Consider the following 25,850-nt stretch of genomic DNA (forward strand, 5'->3'; position numbering starts at 1 on the left):
CATCGCCCAGCCATCGCTCACCTTTGCTCACTGTGTGGTGGGAAGCTCTTCGAGAGCCCACCATCACCACCGCGGCCCGTTATCATTTGTCTCAACAGTTTGTTCGCCGGCAAACCGGGGGCCAAATGTAATTTATTTTCATCCAGTGCAGTCGCATTCGGTTGCTTTGTAAGTGCTGATCGAGATGAAACCAAAACGACGGCTTCACGGAGGCGGTCAGTCGGAGCCTGCCTTAGGTCTCCAGGGAGAGCAGTAGGCTTTGGTCGCATGCATGTGAAGTGCTGGTATTTTAAATTTTAGAACAAGATTCACTTCAGTTAAGTTCAGCTTAGGTTTAATATTTTCAACGCCTTCTCAATCCGATCTTTCAAGAAATGCCTAAACGGGAACTAAACCGGAAAACGTTGGCCAAAGGCACACAATGAATGGCTTATCTGCAACATTTTCAGAATGTCGCTGTCAAGTTTTTACTAAAAATTCATTGAAATGTATGCTTTGCTGAATGCAAACGCATGCTTTGTTGAAAGGAGAGTTGTTGGTTTGCTACGTTGTACTCGGCGGCTCGAAAGCAAACGGACCGAGAGATGGTATGACCATGCCTACTGCGTTGAAATCCTGACACTAAGGGATATTGAAATTCTTGGCCATGTTTATGATACAGGGCCATTCATTTTGTAGCTTCTTTACAGTTTTCCAACTGTAAAACTTTTAGTTGAATATCTGCCATTATTTTCTGCCAACGCCTAACAACAGAAAAATGTGTTAAAATTATAGAAAAATTACTACGCTTACTAATGTTTATTTTTCCAGCAAAATATGCTTCATCGACGAGGCACATTTTTCTCTTGGCGGCTACGTAAACAAGCTAAATTGCCGCATCTGGGGCACTGAAAACCCTCAATCGATTGAAGAGAGGCCGTCACATCCACAGAAACTGACTGTATGGTACGTATTATGGCCTATTTGTTTCTTAAACGACAAAGGGTGGACCACTACCGTCAATTACCAGCGATATCGCCAGATGATAGTAACAGTTACCGGCAATTGAAGATATGGACGTAGAAGACATTCATCATGATCATGCGATTTGGCACCTTTGGACATTTTCTTGTGGGTCTTGGGAAAAGATTGAGTTTATGATGACAAGCCTGCAACTTTAGAGCATTTGAAACACAACGTTCGCCAAGTTATGGCCGAGGTAATACCCGAAATGTGCAAAAAAGGCATTGAAAATTATCTCATCAGAATCGACTGTTGCCATAGGTCCTGAGGCGGTAATCTGAACCATATTGTGTTTCACTTATAATGGCAAAGTACATAATTTTAAAAGAAGAAAAATTATTAAAAACTTAAACTTTTGAAACTTTTTTATGTGATTTTTTAATTCTTTTTTGAAAATAACATATCTATTTGTACATAAACCGTGCATTACCCTGTACATATTTGATTACTTACAACAAAGCTCAACTGGCTGAATGACGACGATCCTAACACTTCAATACCCACAAAAGTTGACCGCAATCAATGGAATCAACACATAGAAAGCAATTACAAAACACTAAATGCGTATCAAAAATGAATAAATGGCGTAAATAAATATCCCCGAACGGATCCTTTCGTTGCGGTTGTTGTTCCCCTGACGTGCCATTCTATTTGCAGCTCCCATTTTCTAGACGAAATAATCAGATTCGCCCCATAATTTTCCACAGTCCGCCCTCTCTCTCTTTGTGAATGTGGGAAACCGATTTCCCAAAGCCCCAAAAGCCCCAAAAGCTTTCATTGGCAGAAAATGTGTGCATATTTCAGCACTTTCGAATCCCGCAAACAAACAAATTTCATACTCCGCTGAAGCCTTCCACTGGATCCAATATGTTCTCGCTCTCGTTACGCTTGTTGGAGCACCTTCCGGCAGCAGGAGCAGCATGGCAAGGCCACACCGAGTTACAACAATATTTCCGGATTGAAAACCGGTGGCCCACATATTCGGCTCTCGGTTCTCGGGATCCGAATGTAATTGAACCGAAATGAAATTGCACTTTTGGAGTTCCCAATCGGGGCACAACAAAACCGGGGGGGGGACGGTCAACCTTCGCGCGGGGGCGTCTTCTGCGTAAGACGTCGCCGACAAGTTCGAAGTACCGGTGTGGTTGCTAATGATTGAACCCATTAATTGGTAGTTTTCGAAAGTCGCCGACCTCCACGCCGCGGACCTGCATGTGTTTGGCGACGGCTGGCTGGCGGAAGGTTCTACAATTGTTGGTCCTCGCCATCCATTAATCATCGTTCGGGACCGGCACTGCCAGGCCCATTCGGAGCAGGCAGGAATGGAAGCTTATTTACGCCCGCACCCGCCCCCACCCCCCTGAAGAAGCGTGACTCGTGATATCTTCATTTTGGGGGGGAGGCTGTGTCTGAAAATAATCACACCCGAAACCATTTTCCATTCCGCCGGTGCTCGATTTGTCATTGTCATTGCGGTATATGACTTCATGGGGTCCCCTATCTTGGGGCACGTCGATAGCGGCGCTGCAGTCGATATGGGCCAGAATCCTGGGGTTCGATGTTCGAAATAATGGCGTTGTCTCTGGCAGACCCTGCCACATTCCCGAAAGCCTCCGGTACGCCAACGCGCTCCTGTCGCTCAAGCATTTTGTGCACTCAGCGAGAACATGACCCGTTCTCGGCTCGGCCAGGGCCTTTCACCGCTCCCAACGATTCGCCGACGCCATATTTAACTTTCGCAAGAAAACCACCCCGTCGAGGGCTAAAAACAACAGACGACGATCCGGCCGGAGTTCCGGGGCTGTAGGGTGTTGTTTAAATACGCCGTGCGTTTACATAGAACGTAACTATTTATACTGAAAACTAAGCGAAAATTGCGCCCATTTTCTTTCTGGCCCCCTCTTCGATCTTCCGGGCGGCGGGCGCCTTCGGCCTCCGGCCAGTGGCCTCGACCTGCTCGCTGCAGTGTACTCGTGAAGTGCAAAAGTTGGTATCTTTTAATTTGATCAACATAGTTTTCCATTATTGCGATATAAAGCACCGGCTGCCACCTAGTCTTTGTGCTCCCGGGAAAGCTCCCGGAGGGGGCCTATTCAGCCATCGACATTAGGTGCAGCTGTCCCCACAGAACATGGGCGCCGGCCGGAACTTGCTGGCTGGTGGCTGGTGGTTTGTGTTCTGCGTGAAATCGGTCTTGTTTGCTTAGCGTCCCCAAAAACAGCGTCATCTCGCCTGCGGGAGGGCCCACTCCAAAGGCAGCCTTCTTCGAACAACGTTCACTCAAGCGGAGCAGAGCTTCGAACATGAGACGAACGTCCGGAGAAACTTCTGGCCGAGTGTTCTGAGGTGAGCTGAAGTTGTTGTTCCTCGTCAAACAATCACAACATGCATATGCCGCTGCTGCCGCTTTTGCAATGCACCCATCACAAGGGTCCGATTTTGGACCAGGACTTTGGTCCATTCGTCTGCCAGTCTCGTCTCCCAGGAGCTTCTGTTTTCGTGCGGTTGTTGCTGACGCTCCGGTTGCGGTGCCGCTATCCGGTCTAATCGCTTTTGAGCGTGTGTCAAAACACGACCACCAGCAACGGCGTGTCCCTGGGCGGGGCCGAGGGTGCAACCATAATTTGCACGATAATGTTTGGCATTCATTACACAGCAACACAAGCTCAGCGCAGGGTTCCATTCCCGTTGGCCCTCGGTTGGGGTAGCTTGGGAAATCATTTGTGGGAGCATTTCATCCGCCAGGATTTCTGGCTCGGACTCACCTGACCGACCGACCGATCCAGGGTCCGGCTCGGGAATTCCCCGAGCGCAACCCCATAAAACCCTACGACGGGTCTCCGCCTCAAACGCGCAAGAAACTGGCGCCCCCCACGAGCTCCTCCCGTGAGGATTCAATTCAATTTTCCTAGATCCTAGAAACCCCGGTTCAGGGTCTCCCGCAGACGAAAAATGTGCCATTCAGCGAGACCACCTCGAGACAAGGGCGGATATTATCGGGTTGATGGCTCTTCAAAGGAAGTGAACGGACGTGTACCGTATCTTCGTGCGGCCTGGGCCGTAGGGTGCGCCCTTTGGTGCTTTTATTTATTTCTCCGGCCGCCATAAATGTCTCGACCACCACCAACCGGAGCGTACCGAGGTGACAGGACCGACCGGGCATGTGATTGTGGGTAGAAAGAAGGGCAATAATGCTTAGAGCAAATAAGCGCAAAATTTAATACCACAGCCACTTGGCCGATCTTTTCGCCCCCCGGTGGGGGAGCCCCACCAGTGAGGCACCATAAACTGGAGATCACACAAAGCTCCGGCCAGTCCTGGGTTGGTCAAAACTACGGTTCGGTGTTTATCTAGGCCTCGGCCCTTCCCGGTGTCGCCCGGAGGGTCGAATTCCAGAGGCCAGGCCAGGCAAAAGCTAAGTCAAACGATGACATAAACGTGTCCTTAAATTTTTAATAAGCCTTTGTCTGGCTAAACTTTATCGTTGCCCGGTCTTGTAAATCCCCGGCGCCGGAGTGTGTGTAGTTTCGGCAACGGAGGAGCATGTGCTGAAAGCTCGCCCTAAAGCGCGACGGATATCCTGCGAAACATCGCACAATCTGAAGGCCGGATCTGGGAGGCCTTCTTCGATTCGAGCGAATTAGAAAGATGTTGCTGCCACAAGCGCTAGCTGGGCTGGTGGTACCTAAAACCGGGGTTTGAGAAATTCGTTTAATAATTTACACGAGTTGTTTATTTATCATAAACAAATTTTGTCTAAACTAATTACCCACGGACGCCGCACATCACAGGCCGCCACCGGAACCATTACGGCTAATTCTTACCAATTGCCCCGCTTGCCAGACGTGTTCGCACGCTGCTGTGTCTACTAGGATCGATGAGCATGCATATGTGTTGTTGGCAAATAATTTAACTTTTTAATGAAGTTTCTCACTCACCGCCGGCTGCTGCCGTGCCGGGAAAAACCCGGTAACGCCGGCGCAACGATGCCCGTGTGTGTGTGTGTGTGTGTGCTTCTTTTTCGGAAAAGTCAATTAAACCAACGAGAGCAGTTTTCCTACGGTGGTTTTGCCCGCGCACTTTATCAAGGATCTGTTCGCAGTTGATGTTCGAAACATTGGTCTTCTGATCAACAACTTACCTAAAAGAAGAGAAAGTAAACCACAAAATGTTAGCATTTATATCAAACATTGCCCGATATCCAGGCTATTTGCTGCTAATGAAGTAAAAAGTTCGAAGCATGGTATAAAATTACAACAACACACACACCGTTTACACGTCAATCCAAGCGAGGCCTACTCGATCCACGATCCATCATCCATCATTAGGTGTTAATAGGACGCGAACGGCGGTTCATCGGAAAACCGAAAAGAACCGTTTCTTTTAATCAAGTCATCACTGCGGGGAATATACTGACAGATGTTGCCGGTTTCTTTTCTGTCATCTGCCCCAACGCATTCCGCCGTCTAAACAAACATGGTCCCACACTTTATTCGTTTCATCTTCCCCTTTAGGTACTGCTAGTCGGATCTGTTTAGATTTTTCATCCATATTATGACCCACTGACTATGCGCTACGTCCATAGAACCCCAAACAATAGTGATTGTTCACTAACACTTTGGCTTAACAATACTAATTGCGTTCGGTTCGGGCACACCTATTGCTTCCACGGACCAACAGCACGAGAACATCTGTTGACTGCGCCGGAATTTTGAATCGAACCGAAAAACAATACCACCGTGTTAAAGTTAGGCGGCAACGTAAACAGCTTTAAGTTCGTTAGCATAACCCTCGTTGCATAACACATTCCGGTGTTTAGTTCTTCTATTATCAGCTTAGCGCCTTCCAGTCGTACGGTTCCCCTGCTTATCCGGTGTCCCAACAGAGAAAGCCCGTCTTGCCCGTCGGCGTTTGAACTGGCTCCTCCGAAACGGGGTTGTAAAAAGGCGAACACCGTACGCTGGCGATGGCGATGGGAAAAAGGGCGAAAAAAGAAAACACTCAAACCGCTTCTTTCATCTTGTTATGCGAAAGTGTCAAGTAACAAACACTAAACATCCAAACGAAATACCTCTTATCGAGTTACGTTCCCTTCGCACCAGAGTCACCCGGCCGCCGCCTCCGGTCCTCGAGCGGAATGTAGAAACAATCTGCTTAACAAGCGCCAAAATAAATCGATTCTGAATCTGTTCAGCATAATCCGAAGTGCGCGCGGGCTGACAAACTCCCAACGGCACCACAACGGGATGACGGTGCTCCGGATTCGAATGCATACGCGACGACAAAGAATAAACGATGGTCCGACGCCGCTCCTTGGCCGAGAGAGCGGCTCGTTCCACAGGACCTGTGGTGGAACAGGACACGACCGACCGACCGTGCCGGTCCTTACGGTGTGATTAATTGAATGTAAATCGAACCATCACGCTTCGACCAAAGCCGATGGATCGATGGATTGAACATGACGTGAGATTGAATTCCATTTCACCGTTCGCCAACGGGGCGTCCAGCGGCTTTAACTGTAAACCCAAAGATTTCATGCTCCTTGCGCTTGGGCCTTTGGGCGGCCGCTGGGAGGAAATTAAAAACAAACATTGGCGCGTTGGCGCACCTCATTCCCAGTTGTTGCCGGTGCCGGTTTGTATCGATCCACGTTCTGGGAAACCGGAACAGGACGGAGTTGTTCGAAGACGGTACATTCGTTCGTTCAATTCAATGGCAACATATTGGAATGAACTGCACAGTTTTACGACAATCGAACTCACGAGCTTCAGCATAAACGAAACCAGCTATCAGAGGCTCTGTTTGTCACGATTAATTGATCTTGACCTCGGCAAGATCCAGCTAACGATGTGACTAGCATATGACACCGTTCGGATTCAGGGAATCGTAACCAGCGCTAACAGTTTGACTCATTCGCCCGTCCGACGCCACCGATTGCCATCGGCAAACAAACGGAATGGTGTCATCGTTCGCCATCCGCAAACGGTAGCGAAATTTATTAAATTATGATTAGTTGAAAAAACAAACGCGGGCAGCCGAAAAACTCAGCCGGTTGGTTCGGAAAGTCTAATTATTCTTCATTATTCGCGCCCCGCTAACTACTAATATTACTAACAGCAGCAGCGTCGTCCGCGAGGGTCCTTCCGTCTGAAGGTACCCCGTTTCGAGACGTGCCCCGTTTTAGACTCGTCTTGTGAAACTTTGTCGGCGCACTTACTAATTAGCGGAATCGGGACGGAGGCGAGTTTGACAACGAGCCGAGAAGCGGGTCGAGAAGTGGCGATAGTTGCAGGCAGCCACTTTTGCGATCAATTATTTTGCGTCACATCTTAAAGCCCGTAAAGTCGCTTCTTGGCCGTAGAGCCTAAAGTGTGGTGCAGTTTTCATTGAAAATCTTCCGAAACCATTCCGAGTGCCTTGCGTTGAAGAATAGGATAAAATATAAGAGGTCTAAAGGAGACATGCCTTGAACGGGGATTTCTATTATGCCGCCAGAAACCCCAAGGAGCACGGACTCCACATCGATCATCTGCCATTCCGGTGGCCTAAAACCGCAAAACACTTTTCTAACATACTCCTGAATATCACCAAAAACGAGCCTCAGCATAAAAATCACTTCAACCTTTACCGTCGCCCCCTTTTACACGGTGTTCCGAAATGTAATCAGGATGAAAATGTTGTTACACCTGGGAAAGCCGGGGTTTTCCCGGCGTTTTCCGAGTGGAGTCTCGCTCTCGCTTTCTCTCGTTTAATTCAATAAAACGCTCGCACCGGGAGCGCGTCCCGGCGCGCTAAACAAAAGGGGTGATAAATTGGAAAGATTAAAAAAGGTTTCCAGTGTTTTCACACACCAAACGAACTCCGAACGGGAGGTCCATCCAGGTGACCATTCAGTCCGGAGCAAACCGTGGCGCCCGTGGTGAGGGCTTTTTCGGACAGGTTATTAATGGAACACGGTACAGTAGCAGGGCTTTATAACGTCAAGAAAAAAAGGGAGGCTCCAACGGGTGCTACACAACCGAGCCGGTTCTAAACGGTTCCGCACCGTCCAAGGTCCCTGGCTGAAGTTATGCCAGGATTAAGCATAACAAAGGCTAGCAAGTTATTTTATGTCTATGAAACCTGGCCAGAGACCATGCGAAAGCTTTGGCGCAATTGATATGCACGCTACACGCATCGGATACACTATTGTTTCGGGGACAGGTTGTTCGTTTTGGTTTAAATATTTCACTCTCTTTATTGCAACAACCGCAGTAATGCAATGTCCATGCAGTTCCTAACCGTTGCGTCAAATACTATGTCCACTTAAGGGGATGACCACAGTAGTTTTAAGTGTTGTTTTTAAGTTGTCTATCGAACTGAGCATGACCCAAAACAAGTTACGGCGACGTAATCTAAATCTGCCAAAGCACCAGAGTGTCATCTCGACTCGACAAATAAGACTGAAGAGTAGGCTCCGCGAGGACAAATACACAGCGTTTGTTTGAACACATAAAGCTCAACGGGTGGATGAAATTTGAATGGGATTTTGTCTCGTGATACGACGCACATAGGCGAACAGCCTTTCGTCACAAGCAGCTCAACCAGCAACGCCGGGAATATTGAATTTGAAGCCATCCATAAAACACTCTTCTCAGCAAGCCATTTGATAGCATCACAGATCGCTGAACGATTTGTTCGTAGACGCGGCCGGTCCTAAACATACAGTTGAATGGTTCTGGTACATAAATTATGATCCAGGTGATCACCGAAACTTTGGCGCTCTTATTCGTTCGTCACATCAGGGCCCTACGCATGGCTGGCCGCAGCCGAAACAAAACCCCTTGAGGTTAATGATCTGACATCTAACACACTCTGCAGCAGCATTGGAGTGCTTGGATCACTTTTGTAAGTCTGAAGGTTCGTTTCGTTGCGTCTGCGCATAAGCTATTCCCAGGGTGGCTTCGACAAGGATTCAGGTAATCCAACAGTCCCAAAAGACCACCGCTACCGCCAAGGTTGACACCACCTCCTAGACTCAGTCCAGCCTTCACTCCAGTTCCGGCCGAAGCACTTGCAGAGCCTCCTCCCAGAGCGCTACCGAGGACACTACCGGCCGTGTTGGCCACCGAACCGAGCAAGTTGAGCCCGGTGCCAACAATACTTCCTGCCGTGTTGGCTGCGGTGTTGATCAAGTTAAGTCCGGTTCCGACGGCGGTGTTGACCACGTTACCGGCCGTATTGACCACCGTGCCCAGCAAATTGCCCACCGTCCTCCACTACTTACTTCCTCCAATCTGGAAAGACACCGTAGCGGCCGGAGCACTGGCTACTGGGCCGGTGATCAAACACACAGCCAGCACCAGAGAAGCCAAGCAGTTCTTCATGTTGATCTCTGTACGGCTGTATCTCCTTGAAGGCAAAGCTATGTGAGGATCGTTGCGGTCCTTTATATACGGCTTTAGTGCCGTTCTGGACGCCACATGTCAAACTTTGTCCCTAGCCCATTTGCAAAAGGACCCGTACAATATGCTCATTGTAGTAGAGCTTGGCGACACGTGTCGTGTGTAATGAATGGTCGTTCATTGTGGGCAACACTTGTGCAGATCGCGACAAACGTAACCACAACAATACGCAACAATGATCGAAGTCCTTCTGTTCACCAAGCTTTTGATCTGCGGCGCAGGTTGGCCCGACCAGCGATGTTTGATGTTTCCCGGTTGGTGGGTTCCGCTTTCTTTCAGTTTTAAATTTCTTCGCTTTAAAACTATCGCAGAAATAAAATGATAATCACTTGTGTTATGGCAAGCACTGGATCTCTCAGGTAGAGATCCTATCGCAGCAACAATTAGCAATAACGCATGGTGTTATGGTAACGGTGTTTACGAAAACGATACCGGAGGCCCTACGCATCAACTTCGAGGAGGACGAGGTTGCGTATGGTGTCTTTTAAAAAAGGGTGTCTTATGTTTCGTTTAAAATTTAAATCCTTTGCCAGATGTCAAAACACGGTAATGTTCCTAAAAAGGCATAATGATAAAAGCTAAATCGAAAGCTAGAGCCATCGGTTCGCAAATACAGGTTCCTAAAGCACCGCGGTAAAAGGATTGAGTCATTTGAAGGATTTGACCAGTGTATCTGACGGGCATCGCAGTGAACACCATTCTTCGCTGCGATCGGGAAAACTCAACATTACGGACAATTACAATTCTCACATTCGCACGTTGCCTGATAACCATTTATTCTCTTGTCGTCTTTCCCAATAAGAAGTTTCAGCCCCCAATCGCTAGGCCACCCCTAAGTCCCAGGCCTGCCTGCAAGCCTCCTGCGCCAGCTCCGATACCAGCGCCAAGCCCGGCCTGCAGAGACAAACCCCCTCCGCCGGATACAGCAGCAGAACTTGCTGCGCCAAGCCCTGCCCCGAGACCGGTCGTAAGAGGTGCCAGGATGGAGCCGGCCACATTGGCGATTCCACCAACTATGTTGCTGATCCCTTGGCCAATCCCGTTCACTATCGAGCCGGCTGCACGTACTACGGGTTGCGCCAAGAGACCCACGGTGTTGACAACTGGCGCAAGGATCGGAACGATTGGTGCGATCGGTGCGATCGGAGCAATTGGTGCGATCGGAGCGATCGGTGCGATCGGAACACCGATGCGTAAGCCTCCCCCGATTCCCAGCAAGCCGCCACCCAGACCACCGATACCAATTCCTCCGCCGATAGCGATGCCTCCGCCACACCCAGCAGCAGCAGCAGAATGAGTTGTGGTGGCGGCCACACTGGACGTTGTCGTAGGCGCTTTAGTGGTGGAGGTTGTCGAAGTGCTAGAGACGGTCGAAGTGGTAGATCCTAGTTCGGCCAATACCTGCATCAGCAAAGTCAGCAAGGACGAATCGTTGGATCCCACTACCACGATGCTTCCGTTCAGAGTGATCGAAATGTTGATGTTAATCGAGATTGGAGCGGCCGTCGTGGTACTCGCCAGGGTTGTTGGTGCTGCCGTTGTTGATGTGGTTGTTGGTGCCGCCGTGCTTGTTGAGGTTGTTGGTGCTACCGTGCTTGTTGTTGTTGGTGCCGCCGTGCTTGTTGAGGTTGTTGGAGCAGCAGTCGAGGTTGTGGTGGTTCCGGCGACAGTGGTTGTGGAGGCTGCGTTCTGCAGCGCCTGATTTATGGCATTTATTGTTGCTTGGTCACTTGCGTCTACGGTTATTGTGTCTGAAAGCGGGCCACCAAAATGATTAGGGTTCGGACCGGGTAAGTTCAAATTAGACAGCAAGCTCCACTCCTTAAGTACGAGGTGTGTTCGCAAAGTAATGATAATTTTGCATTTACGCGGGCTACGTATGTTCGATTTTTTTTGTGGCGTTATGTTGCTATAAATGTCAGTAACTTAAGAATTTCCTGCAAGTTATGCGCAATTCACCCGAAGCAATCCGTCAAAAATGCCCGTATTTGTGAGAAACGCAAAATAGCCTGTTGCGCTCCTGCTGTCACGTCCTGGTTTTTGCGCGAATTTTTAGCCAAAACAACACACTAATGATGCCAGAGGTAGCTTATTTTTTAGATCTGGCCCCCTGTTAATCTTCCTGGTTCCGTAAACTGAAGGAGGCCATGAAAGGACGAAGCTACGCTACGATTGAGACGATAAAGACGCCATCGTAGATGAGCCAAATCTTGTTTAAGCAAAACGGTTGTAAAAAATTCATTGATTATTCAAAATAGCTGAACTTTTCACCACATGTGTAGCAACCTAACGCCACAAAAAAATCGAACATACGTATCCCGCGTAGATGTAAAATTATCATTACTTTTTAGCACACCTCATAGTGTTTCGATTACTCACATCCATTAACGCTGAAAGTCACCGTGCTGACCGATCCTTTTGTGGTGGTGGTCGTTGCTGCGCTTGTAGTGGTTGTCGTTGCTGCCGTTGTAGTGGTCGTGGCCAAAACCGGGATCGCAGAAGGTAACGTCACTCCTAACGTAGACAGCACGCTGAGCACCGTAGGAACGGTAACTCCGATCGTCGCCAAATTCGGAGTCGTTACGGCCAGCGTAGGTATCGTCACTGGTAGCGTCACCGGAAGTGTAATGGTGGAAGGAATCGTGACCTTTGGCACTGTTACGCTGATAGCTGGAACCGTTACGGTAGGAAGTGTTACGGTAGGAAGTGTTACGGTAGGAACCGTTACGGTAGGAACCGTTACGGTAGGAAGTGTTACGGTAGGAACCGTTACGGTAGGAACCGTTACGGTGGGAACCGTTACGGTAGGAACCGTTACGGTAGGAACCGTTACGGTAGGCAGGGTCACAGCGACAGTTGGCACTGTAACTTTTGGGACGGTAACCGCGATAGTTGTAATTTTGGGAATGGTAACCGCGATAGTCGTAATTTTGGGAACGGTTATCGGTGCTATTGTCACGGTCGTAATCGGAGCCACCGTTATTGTTCCAATCCCTAGTCCGGAACACAGCTGCCCGGTGAGGACGAACAGTGCCAACACGGCGACGATTCCTTGACTCATTTCTGAGCGATTTCTCTTTCGACTTTTTGCAGCAAACTGATGCTGCGAAATTGCCAATTTTGAGACACACCCTCCTTTATATAGGCAAAAGTTCTGCCAGTTCTGAAGGTGAAAGCGCTTTTCTATTGCCATAATGGCACACATTGTGTGTTCACATAATTCGCAACGTTGTGCGGGGGTCGATGGTTGCGGAAATGCTGTTTGGCAAACAACGGCATCCGGGAGAAGCCGTCGGTACAAGATAAGATCAAGATCGATTTTAGCGACACATTGAATTGGCTTCAGTTAGCATTGTGCTGAAAATTCATACCTAAATAGATAACAAACGTTTCGTTAATGACCGACGTCAAAACGACATGTGTTGTTGCCAATTCTTCGTGGCTCGTCCGCTGATCATCCGATCATCCGCGTTCTAAGCGAAAGACATTTGAGTGCAATACTTTAGGTTGGCCCTTAAGACGGCTCTGTTCGTTCTAAGAATAAATATCAGTTGCGGCCAGTAGAAGAATCCGTTTCGATTTTCTTACAACATTGAAAAAAGTGACAAGGTAATTCGCTAAACTATATACTTTTATTAATAATTTTCCCCTTTACATTGTCCAACAGTTCAACAGTAATAGGGCATTTTGGCGAAAAACGAAAATATTCGTGCAGATAATCGGTCATTTAGTAGCTGCATCGTAGCGTTGAAGTTGAGGTTCCCCTTGCTCGTTCATTACCACGCGTCCTGCTTGATGGCCAAACTTTCGAATACAGGATACCAATCGTCTCGTAGGTTCGGCTCCGTTTGTACCGCTCGTGACCGAAGACACCGTCACAGAACCGGCTGTAGATGAAGCACCAGCGGGACAGGTAAGACTCGCGGCCAAGTCACTGGGTTTGCTGACCCCTGCAGACTTACTTTGTTCCCCCGTAGTAGCATCGTCCGCAGCGAATGACCCGACCGACAGGAAAGCATATCCTACCGATATGAAGTGCAGCCAGAGAAACTTCATCGTTGCGTGCTTGATAAGACACACTGCCACCGTACAATGCTCGTAATCACACACCTCCTACACTAATTTATATCTCAAAAGACGAACCTCTCTCTTGCGCTACCTTTACCGATCGATTGGGGCGCAATAACGCCAACAATGCAGCCGTTTGTTGCCGCATGGTTCCAATCCAGCTAATTCAATAAATGCAGCCATCTTTCGGTAAATAAACAAAAATGGCTGTTTGAGCAGAAAAAGATCCAATAGACATGCATTCGGGCCTCGGCCCGGTGGCAGCGCGCGAAAAAGATGTTTGTAAATATCGCTGGCGAGGCCAAAGGATTATGTTGCACGTGGTCCACGTGGTAACGAAGGGAACCACTTCGGAGTAGGAAACCAAGGCAAATGCCTGCAAATTACGATTTAAGACAATTTGAACAATTTGTTGCCTGTTTTGTGTGCCACATTTCGATCGTCCAGCACATTCTTTATTTAAAAAGTTCTTTCCGGCAAAATGCCTGTTCCGTTCCTGCCACAGAAACTGTGGCCATAGAAGAAGGGGGTTGCTGAAATGCTGAAGTGTTGAGCGTTGGCCACAAGTTGGCCCGTTCCTGTTTTTAATAATTGCAATTTGAATAATCTCATTTTCTCGAAGCTCTTTCCGTGATCAAGAGCGTAAGTTGACACTCCACAGCAGGCCATTCTTGGCCATTAAAAATGATGCTCAAAGTGCACCGGCACACAGCCAGCTTGCCTGTAGAGACCTTGGGTATCGTCAAGGTGATGAAAGCCTACCTTCCTCGGGCTAAATGCATCGCAGCAGGCTTGCTTGCAGTGACACACACTGGGTTTGATTAAATTTCGAAAGAGGTAGCCATTTTCTATCAATCGCCGCCTGACCGGAGAGTGGGACTTTCGTTGAGGTGAACTAATGAAAGACAGGAACGAACCAACAACTGCTGCACGTCGGCACTTTCTATGCGGTGTGCTGGGCTCGACTCGGCTCCATCTTCTCAAAGTCTCAAACAAAAATCATACACATTGCATGCATGCATAATACAACTTCAAACTTCGGTCGGTCGCACGGCACCGGCGATGGTGGTGGAATGGCGCTGCTAATTCGTTATGCGCCGCCTGTGTTCCAGAGCGTACTCGGCTCAAATTTTAGTCAATTTTCCTCGTTATAAATTCATGGCGGTTTCCATTAGAGCGCGCCTGCCGCCGCCGTCCTGTCATTCTTAACACCGTCGCCAAGTGCTTCAAACTTTTCGCAACACGGACAACCACCCCGTCGGTTGATTTTTTATTCGAACTGTTTCCCATTGCCCAGTGTGTGCCCTCGGGTTAGCATACTTTCGATGCCCCGCCAACAGGGATAATAGATTGTGGGCACACACGTAGTCGCGTCGCGTCAGAAATGAGTCAGCGCGCCGAAGCCTCCTAGACCGGTTACCAAGGAGACGGAAACCGGTCGCGGTAAAACGCCTTCGATATGAATCATGCGTTCGACGAGGGGACTTTGCTCGCCGGAACCGGTGCACCGGAATAGAACAACACGGTTTGAAGTTTCTCCCCACCGACCGGAACCCAACCGGATGACTGATTGGCTTCGTAGCGAATAATCCAATCACGCGGAATAAGATTGGTAACGGAAATTAGCAGTCGCAAAAAGGATGGTTGGATCAGAAATATTACGTTGGCAGTCGTCAACATCCGTTAACGAATTTACCGATTAGGCTAATCATTCTCTCGCGTTACGTTTTGCTCAATAATATTTTAATCAACCAAAAGCTAGACATTTTACAATTAGCTCAAGTGGCTCAATTTCCTGTGGCCCTATGAATCCCCGTTTACAATTTCCTTTGGAGGAAGATCTCGGCAACAACCTTATTTGACTGGTTTAATTAAAATATGCTAAGCAGCGGTCAGTTTTATCGTACTTACGAGGGTATGCACCTATCGCACGTCTTTTACAACATCACGCAACTTACCTGTAAAGAAGCAAGAATAAATGGATTAACATTTGCACATTTGGCTGGCCTTTCCAAACTAACCCAAATTCACTTTTTCTGATGGCCTCACACCGAGAAGCGGTTCCGATCGTAAACTAAATCCCAACAGGTAACCTAGTTTCGTCCCTAGTCCCTCCCTTTCTGGTCAACCCCGCACAGGTCACAAAATTTCTAAATGGAATTTTAAAATTTTAACAAACTTTATGAATAATGCAGTACCTTTCCCAAAGAGTAACTGTTGTTTGCATCGACCATTACTGCACCGCACGGACGCGGAGGACCGGGACGAGCGCCCAGGCACAGGAGGGCGCGGGGATTTAAATATTCAAACCCCTTATTCGACCAACCGTCCCCGAGGGACGGTGTAGTCGTCGAAGGCCGAAATTGCAGCGGTGTTCGGTGTAAAAGCACACACGAGCTCGAACGAGAGGGTAAACAAACAAACCTGCGAAAACATCTTCTAAAAACAATTCCCCCCAAAAACGCTCGTTTTAAATTTCAATCATCGGTTCTTCTCCAAAGTTTCGAAACTATGCTCCGCGCCAGGAAGGGGCGAAGTTCTGCAGCGAAGAGGAATTTTCCTTCCGGATTCCCTTCCGCATAGCCCGAGACAGAGATGAAAGCCTTCAAACGTTCGACACAGATTAAAAATAGCGGAAAGTGGAACGTGGGCCAAAAAGAGTTTGTGGCGCTTTAAAACCGATGCCAAATATCGACCACCCCACGGTCGTCGCCGCCGCCGACACGGTCCAGAGGACACATGCTAGACGTCCGCCAGACAGAGGCTAGAAGGCGTGTGCCAAAAAATGCCCCCCCGCCGGCCGTTGAAGCGCACTTAAGGCACTCTCTCCCTTTTTGGGGGCCACATTTCAGAGTGCTAGCAGATTTTCAAGAAAAACTTCACAAATTCCATGCATGACTCACGTTGTTACGTGGAGAGCTCACGGGGCACACACATTTTTGGCCACCGAAGCCGGGGGCGCTATATTTTTGGCATCCGAACAAATCGCGGGACAACGGTCTCGGTACCTCCCCTCTCAACGGGCGCTATTTTTTCCGTGTCAAGTCCGATTAGCTGGCATAGGAGTGGCATTTTAAATGTGGCCAATTCTGCATGTCACACATCTTCCGTTCCGGAAGTTTAAGGCCGGCACCGGCGTGGGTCAGCAGTTGATCAAACATTCTGCACCGCGGCGTTCGCGGGACAGGAATTGTTTTAATTCGAAATTCATTGAAACCTGGTCACCGGCTCGGTCACCGGCTGCCCTCCGGGTCCGGTTGCTGCTGACAGAAAGCGGAAAGCTCGATGAAAGCGGCCGGAAAATGGATAACGGTGTGGTCCCCATAATATTGCTCTCCAATCGAACGGACGAGCAGCAGCAGCAGGCACGGATCTGGTGGCAGACCCGCGCGCCTGGATCTGGCCACCGCCGGCACTGCGCAAAGCTTCATTTTCATCATACGTTTTCCGCAAGTTCCAACTTTTGTTTCTTCATTTACCGATACCGAGAGAGCCAACCACCGACCGGCATCCTTTCGGGTGTAGTGGATGATACTTTTGGCAAGTCCGTCTTCCGCACCCAAGTTGCCCGCCCAATCCGGAACACATACAATCAGCACCGGAAGCACCGGACCACCGAATGGCAATCATCTGCGGCAGCGGGGCGCGCAGAGCTCACGAATGCATATCAATGGCGACCGGGAAGCCTCGACTTTTAGCATTTTTCCTGCTCAATTGCACATAATGCCGAATGTATCCCGCTGGCGGCGGACCATGTGAGGCTCCAAGCCTTTTTCCCACGAGCTCCACAGCGCTCCGACCTCGCTTATCTCTGACCTCGCGTACTTGACCATGTGTGTCTGGGTGCAGCCACCCGGAATGAAATGGTACAACGGTCCCCAATCAGTGTCCGGAAGTGAAAACATGTGTATGCGCTTGACGTACCTACGTATGCTCCGGATGCACCTCCTCTGCTGCTGGCCGGTCGGACAGCAATCGAAGGGACTTTTCATTCTCGCATTGTAGCAATCGCTTGAGGCACCCTCCAGCCACAGCCACCAGGTCTTCCGTGTAATAATTGTATCCCTTTTTCCCACGGCACAATCGCATTTTAGCCACAATCCTTGCGCTGGATAATAGACAATGCGGCATCCTTCAAAATCACGTCTGGTCGATGATACTCTACAATCAACGGGAGCCTCGTGCTTTCGTAATGACCCGTATTGAACGGTTGAAAGTATAAGGTTGAGGGAAAATAAATCAATTTTTTTCTCGCTAGATGGCTCTAGTGATCAATTTCATTTTGCGGTTCTTTGTTTGTTCCATTCAGTTGTGAGTTGCAGGGTGTCAACAATGTAAGTCAACAAACAGAAAATTCGGTACATTTTACAGTTTTTCTTTGATAAAGGCGAAAATGGAAGCCTGAAGGAAGCTGAAATTGTGAATGGAGTTTATGGTGCCGATACTGTAATTAAATTTGGCCAAACACTAAATTGAGATCTCTACTGCCAACTACTGGAACGGCCAGAAATATCGCGTCTGGTCTGTTACTGTCTGTATTTCACTTACAGACAGCAAAAAGCAGCTTTTTAAAGGCACAATTATTTTTGTAGGGAATGCCTTATTTTAAGTTGATTATCAAATAAGCAGCTTTTATTATGTAGCAAATCGCTAACTTACTCATTTGACAGCAGCAATTTTCAATGCCTTCGTTACGAGCCATCGGTTACCGAAGGAGGCGTTGACAGAAAACATGCCAATGAGCAGCTGAGAATGAGATGAGATCTTCGCAAAAGTGAGAACACCCATCCAAGTTCAACGAAATAGATATGAAATGAAACATTTTAGTGTTGACGTGACGTAAATATTTGAACTTTTCCCGTTCAACAGATTCCGATAACAGGTTATTGGAATAAACATGTCTTGTTTTCTGTATGTTTCTACTCTGTGGAGGTCGTTTCTGAAGGGAAGATTGCGAAAGCGATTCAATCCGTCTCTATGGCTCTGTGTAATATATCTGCTAAGCAAGCAAATCTGATAAAGAGCAACTGATAAAAAGAGCAAAACGAACACTGCCTGTACTAGTTTCGGTTACACCACAACAACACTTTGGACGGAAAAAAACATCGACAAAGAAACCTTTTGGCCAAGGCCGGATAGATCAGTCCCCAGCACCGTTTGGGCGAGTCGGTGAAAGTAAACGTTTCGAGAGATTTGAAGGAAGCAAAAAGCAAAGCGTCACTTAGCGAATGACCGGAGAGCACCAGCACTATCTTGGCAACCAGATCGGCGCTCTGAATGTGTACAATTAAGGTTCCAATTTTCGCTGGCGCGCTGCTCCGAATGGCTGAATGGCAGCATAAATGCGAAGCGAAACGGCGATACACGGCCGCACCACGAACGGACATTTAAAAATCCGCTCCGTCATCTGATACTGACGTCCCGCTCCCATTCAGACGAATAGAAACGCTATTACTGGCCCACGGCTGGGTCACTCCAGCAATCCGTCATTTTAACACAGGGTCAGCTATCGGGCACTGATTGGATTAAGGCCCATTGATGATCCTTATTGAGGTTGTCTAAAAGTCGTCTGCTGTTGCACCGTCTAACGTTTCCAGATCAGAATTCAAATATTTATCCCTCCCCGAATGTAGCTAGCTGTGCACGCCCTTTTGGGCCACGTTCCCACACAAGAAGGAATTAGGGGTCCATAAATTGACAGTGATTTTAACGAACCAATTCTACCCGGGGGGATGCTGCAGTATCGTTGGCGACTTCCACCGAGCGCGCAGTCACTAATCGCTCTCTCCTCTCGTCGGTCTGTCTGTCGCCGGAGTGTCCTGGCCTGTCATTAGCATTTATTCCACCGGACAATGGCGAAACTCATCACCGAAAGCCGCGACGCGCGCTTAATATTCATAAAACCCGGGCGGGCGAAAGCGGGCGAAAATATTGTCCCCGTCGTCGAACCCGGTGCCACTCGGTATTGATTTTCGCCGTCCACCGCGAGACGAGCGAGTGTAATCGATTTACTGACCAACCTGCTACCAACCGGAGCGGCCGGCCACGGAGCCGGTGCCGGAGAAGAGAAGTCAAATTTGCGATCACACAATTGCTCGGTTTACCGCCCGTCCGTGGTAACACCACAACCTGCCAATCCGACTGTCGAACTGGCCGGCCAGCCAGACCGAAGTGCAAAAGTGCAACGTGCCACTTTGCGGTCCAGAGCGTGACCCGGAATGCGATGCAGGACGGGGATGTTGAAATCTTTGCCGAAGAAAGGTCCGGTATTGATTTTTCATTTGCATTCCGGTTTTAGTTGGCCGTTATGCCGTTATGCTGCTGCTGGCGACGAAATGTGGTGCCAAAAATCGTCATGTTGCTCGCTTACGAGAGTTTCGATATGCAAATTTCTTCTTTTTGCGATTCCTGCCGGGAAGATTCCGAGCTGACCACTGGACTTTGACGGGCTGCCGTGGCGTGGCTATCGGGCCGGGAAGGCTCATCTGAGACCGAAACGAACTTAAAACCGGAACACATCTATTCCTCCGGACGGTCATCGGTCACCAGCCGCTGGCCGATAGCGTGTAGAGGGGTTTGTCCATTTGTTATGCTAATGCGTAGTCACGCGCAGCGGACGACAACAACCTGCGCCGGGTCGTTCATTAAGAAGGTTGAACGAGTTTTTTATGTGTTGTTGGCCAAAAGCTATTCGCAATAGGCAATTTTATTTCAAATCATCGCTTCGCATTATAAATTCATTGTGACCTTCGCCGATGTTCCGCGCGCTTAAAATCCGTTATTAATGACCCCACAGATCCTGCGCCGTGTCTTGTCGACCACCCGTTGCTGCATCGCACCCCGTCCGGTTTTGGTTGATCGGAGCCGGAGGTCGTAAAAACGGATTCGCCGCGGTAAATCATCACTTCGACCGTGCGCTGTCGAACGTGGGACTTTACGCAACACTTGCCACTTGCCGCAGGCGAGCTTTATTAGTTGGCCGGGGGCTGCTTATGCCAATCATGCTGGAGCGGGTCCGGGTTCCGGGTTCATGCTCGGTTCTTGAACTTCCCACAGAACAAATTGTGATATCGCCGTAGCCCTATTTGGGACCGCCACCCTCTTAAAGCCATTCCGAATCAATATTTACTAACCACTTCAAAATTCTCACTCACTTGTTACACACACCGAAGCCGGACGGGGGGGGTCAACCCGCCGGCAGCCGGCGGGAAAGAAAACAATAAACTTGCGACGGATATCCGTCGTCTGCTGCTGATGCTGTGGGGATGTGGGAGCGAAAGTTTATCAATAGTCCTGGGGCCGCCCAGTGCCACCGTGCGCCGTTATCGACCTGTGGCGTAGGGCAGGAATTTCCGAGGAGCCGCAGTCGAACACTACTCAAAAACAACTCATAAATTTATAACCACACATCGGCCGCCGATGTCTCCGAAGTTGCATCCTTGCGCTGAGCGTCTAGACTGCTAGGTTCTCGATCGGTTCTCGACCTCCACGACACTACTACTAAGGGCACTGCTTATCCACGCCTCGCCGGAGTTGGCCACAAATTGATTACTTTCTAATCTATAATGCATTGGTAAGCGCATGTATGGGTCTCAGTCTCTCTCTTGCCTGCTCGAATGGCAACTTTCGCATCCCGTAGTCCGATTCCGAACGTGTGTAGGAACGAGAGGAATTATTTATGCATCGTCACCCCCCGGGGGAGGCTGCGGTGGAATGGACCCGGGCCAAGAATTCACGGCACCATGGAGGAGTATCGCTTTCATGATCTGATATGCCGCCGGGGGTCCCTGCTCGACATTTGATATTCGAATCGAATCAAAGGATTATTTAAAGCTTCACCTTTGCTCCGCTGTCCCGTTTTCCCCGGGACACTGACCACCGGGGGACTTATCGAAGCGAAATACATATATTATCACGGATCTACTGCTGCTGCTCCGTGCTCAACTCACAGAAACCTGCCCCACCCGGGGGGACACACAAAAGGTCCGGGGCCCGAAAAACAGTTATAAACAAACCCAGGTGCCCTAATGGAGTTGATTAATCGATTGCCGTTTGATTAACTCTTATGCTCGATTAAATTCCAGCATAATACCAAAATTCTTTCCCCCCCCGATAATCGCTTCGAACAATGGCTGCTGTTACGGGCAGCGATAAAAGTCACGTGGCGACGGAAATTATGTTTCATCGGTGCGTTTCAATTGAAAAGTCAAACAAACATTTATTCAGCGGATCAATAATGGGGCCATATGCCCATGGGACGAGTTATTACTTTTCGAAAAACACCGTCTCCATAGTGAGATAGTGAATGGGGAGCCGTCTCACCTTCGAAGCTGGTGTCTCACTCTCATTAGCGATTGCTAGATTACTATGATTCAACTTGGCTGTTGGCAATCTGTCACAATTGACATGTCTGAATTTTTGTAACACTTTTTTATGCTGTACATAACATGCGTCTGAAATAGAAGGACCCCTTTTCACCACACAAAGGTACTGGAGATACTTAAAATTAAAGGTAGTTTGTAAGGCACTAGAGTTATGCTGCGAGTCAGGTACACAAAAAGGGCACCGCATTGTTCATTTTCATCCTCCCTCTTTTGCCAAATACCGTGGCACCGTAGCGTTTGTCGTGCGTCATTTCGGTCCGTTTCATTATGCGCTGCTGCGGTATCCCTGGACCGTGACATCACGTGTCTCTCGTTATCCTTTTGAATAAAACGTCCGCTGTCTGCAAGTCTTCTTGCCACCCGCGTGTTTCATCAGCCGGCGCAGCGCAAACAAGGTAGAAGTCGTAAAATTTTCGCAACAATCATCCCCACGGCGCCCATGAATGGCGCGCCCGGAGTAATTACATTACTGTGCAACTGCAATAATCTCTGGTTCCGGCCGGTGGATCCCGAGAGCTCGCCACACGTGCGGAGCGCAGATGGAAAGGGTTAACCATCTGCTGAGTGACACCACGCAGAACACAGTTCTGCACTAATGATTCAATTATGTGTCGCCCACGGCCCTAATTGGCTCTAATTAATGAACTCACGTCAGACACCTGCCAAAAGTCTAATTGACAGTCGAACGCTTTACAATTCATAACACCAACAACAACCCGACGGGCCGCGAAGTCTCGCAGCTCATAACTTCACAAATGATAACGCTCGATCGTCGATCGGATGCGAACGATGTAAATTCAGCCTCGTTAGCCACCACCGCAGCATCGTTTTTGATTTTTCGATCGATCTGAAAAAAGGATTAAAACAGGACCGTTAGAAGATGGGACCGAAAGATTGGTGGCCCCGAACTGAAACACGATTATGTCGTTCCACGTTGACATGGATAAAGCTCCCTAATTGGCATCCCGCGATGGCCAGCAGAACGCGAAAACAAACGCTCCCCGTCCGCCATAATGATGAACGGCAGGCAGGACTGGCAGGAAACACCAGGAATAGGAGAATAAAAGTTAACATTCAACTTCCTTTCCTTCGACTTTTTCGGCAACAAATCAAAAGAGAACTGCGACTACGAATAAACAATAGAAACGGCGCGGCACGGCCAGCCCGAGAGGATGCCATCGGGATAGAAACTTTTAAATTGAATTTACAATCGAACCGAATTCCGAACCGAATCGATCGAAAAAGTTCCCTCACCGAGATGCTGGGGCTGGGGCTCGGGTGGGGCTCCACTCATAAAACAAGATTAATGAACGGGCCCCGGTCGCGGAGCCCCAAAAGTCAACAATCACCTCGGGCCGCCGCCAACCACCTCATCTCATCATTTGGTGAAACATTTTGTGGCCAAACGAAGTGGGTATTGTTTTTTGGCCCCAAAACGGAACGACGGTCCTTCGGCGCGCTTTATTATTTATTTGCCATTTCTCTCGCTATCTCGGCGGCGCCCGAAACCGATAACCGGGAGGGGCCGATCTTATTTCCGAGTCGCGTACACGCGACTTTTGCGGTTCCGTTTCAGCGTGATTGATTTTAATTTGATTTTCTAGTCGCGGTTCTACTTTTTAATCACACTCCGCGTGCATCAAACGATCCGTCACTCACGGGGGCCATTTTCCGGCGGCCTGATGGAAGGTGAATTACTCAAGGAACCAGCGCCAGGGTCCCCCGGCGCGCGTCAACATGAATAAATTGGGGCTCGGGACTCGGCAATGTCTGATGCGCGTTGTGTGTTTCATCAAAATTTCAATCCCACCAATCGACATGACGCACCGCACCGCCCGGCAGGTGGCATAATTGAACCACGACGGCACCGGCAAGAGACTACACTTGATGCATCAATCTCTGCGCTTGAGGTACTATTTTCGCGAAGGAAAGAGTGAGCGATCAAGTCGCAACGATATCTCTTCATGTCGATCATCCATACTGATCGACCGGAACGATCTACTTCGACCGACCGGCTCGAGTGCGGTCCGTTACAAAATACTGCCATCGAAATGCGAGCAATATTTAATTTTAAATAGCCCCATAAATCGACGGGCACTGAATTATTATTATTGTTTTGTCGGTCGCCCGTTTGGACCGTGTCTCTCTTTCTCTCTATCTGGCGTGAGCCTCACAATCTCACTTAATCCTGTTGCATGGCGCCCTGCTTTCGGGGTACACTGATGAGGCCTGTACAAACATGACGCTTTGCCGTAGCGTGTATTTACTTTCGCGAACGAGGAGCAAAAGATGCGACGGAAGATATGTTGTTGGCTGCCAGGGACGAAAATAAAACATCCTTCCGCGCGAGCGTCACGATAAAACAAAGTACAATAAATTCGCTGGTGGACCCAATGGCGGGGCATTATCATTGTTCCGATCAATAAATTGTTCATGACGCGTCTCGCGGTGTAATGCATCGGCTGAGGGTATTATGTGGAAAATCACTACCAAATAAATGGCCTACGACCTTTGGCGAAACAGCCGAAAGGTCATTTTTGGAATTCAATGGCACAAAAAAGTCTGGCGGCTGAGCTTCGCAAAAAAATAGTAATTATTGCTTCGGGTCTTGAAATGAAAATATCATCAAAACGAGGGATCCTGCCCCGTATAATACATCATTTTTAATGCAACCAACCGTTCGTTTGTTGCTCGTTTAACTGTCCGGTGACTCAGTTCCACAAAAACTGGAGCCCAAACAAACAGAACAGAGACAGGAAAAATGCGCTGCTGAAGGAACAAAAAATGGACGGGTTATCAAATGAAAGTCAAAGCGTAGGCAACTTCTGACCGCGGGAATGATCCCGTTTTAATGCCTCGCGTGTGGCGTATGCTGCGAGCGCACTGCGGCGTGCAGATGTTCGCCACCCGAAGCCCCCTCGGGTCCGAATCGGCGTGGTCTCTGGCTTCGTCGATGACATCCGCCCTGTGCCATCACCGCCGTTGCGCCGCTACCGTGCACCCGCGAGTTAAAATATAAAACCAGACAAACAACCAACTTCCCGTCTCACGCACGCTCCCAGACCTCCCGTGGGCCTCGGAAGGGCTTTAAACAGATTTATCGTAGAAAGGGAATTAATTTTATTACCCCTGGGACTGGGCCCCGGAACGGCACAACCCCAAAACAGTAACACACCTAACCGCTGGGACGAGAGCTTTCCGAATTGTTGCCCGTTACCCGGGCTGACCAATCCCCGGAGTGTGGCCATGCGATTACCATCAACAACCGCCGCTCTGGTCCCGCTCGAAACTATATCCCCGTTTTTATCTGTTGATCTATTTGACGAGTTTATTACCGAGGGATTAAGCCGTTCTATTCCCCGGCACAGACCCAGGGCGAACATACTGCTAAACGTGGACATTGGAACGGAATTTCTGATGTGGGCTCTGGTCGTCGCCTGGGGGAGGCGGCGCCAAAATGTGACCGAGGCCACCACGAAACCACGATCGCGTGACTGCCTACCTTTGTAAACATTCTTATCCTACTAATAGGCGGAAGACCCCCCCTCGGGGGATACGTTTGATGCCTTTGCTATCTTGCTCCAGCTAATCTTACGGAACGCCTATCGCAACTCGTACGTACGACCCGCAACATGTGCGATCGAGTGATCGATCATCGTTAACTGCCGAAAAGTGACACATTTATTATCAATCAGTCGTGCTATCGATAGCCCTGACGTCAATCCTTTTCTGTTTGGCAAACATAAATACCTTTGAAGTTAAGATCCGATCGAGCCGTGACACATTTGTGTGTGATGAGATTTTTAAGAAAAAAACGATAATAAAGTATTGGAAACCCTGTTTACGAGCTGATAAGAAGGATATTAACAGACGTGAGTAATTTGTAACAGAGCCTACTACGTTTTCTAATGTGCTTCAATAACTGTCATTTTTCGACGCCTAACAATCGGGT

The 25,850-nt window shown here is 48.8% G+C and overlaps 1 protein-coding gene across 1 annotated transcript; it reads right to left on the reverse strand.

The window, feature by feature from the left end:
• Window positions 1-10,253: 10,253 nt before the first annotated feature.
• On the reverse strand, window positions 10,254-12,507 carry LOC128274486 (mucin-5AC-like). The gene is made up of 3 exons (XM_053012702.1): window positions 12,411-12,507; window positions 11,826-12,323; window positions 10,254-11,197 (listed from the first exon to the last, which is right to left on the reverse strand). The coding sequence occupies exons 1-3, from the start codon at window positions 12,505-12,507 to the stop codon at window positions 10,254-10,256; spliced, it is 1,539 nt and encodes a 512-aa protein (XP_052868662.1).
• Between the last annotated feature and the right edge of the window lie 13,343 nt (window positions 12,508-25,850).

The sequence above is a fragment of the Anopheles cruzii genome, chromosome 3 (assembly GCF_943734635.1).
Source record: "Anopheles cruzii chromosome 3, idAnoCruzAS_RS32_06, whole genome shotgun sequence".
In the NCBI taxonomy this organism is placed as follows: domain Eukaryota; kingdom Metazoa; phylum Arthropoda; class Insecta; order Diptera; family Culicidae; genus Anopheles; species Anopheles cruzii.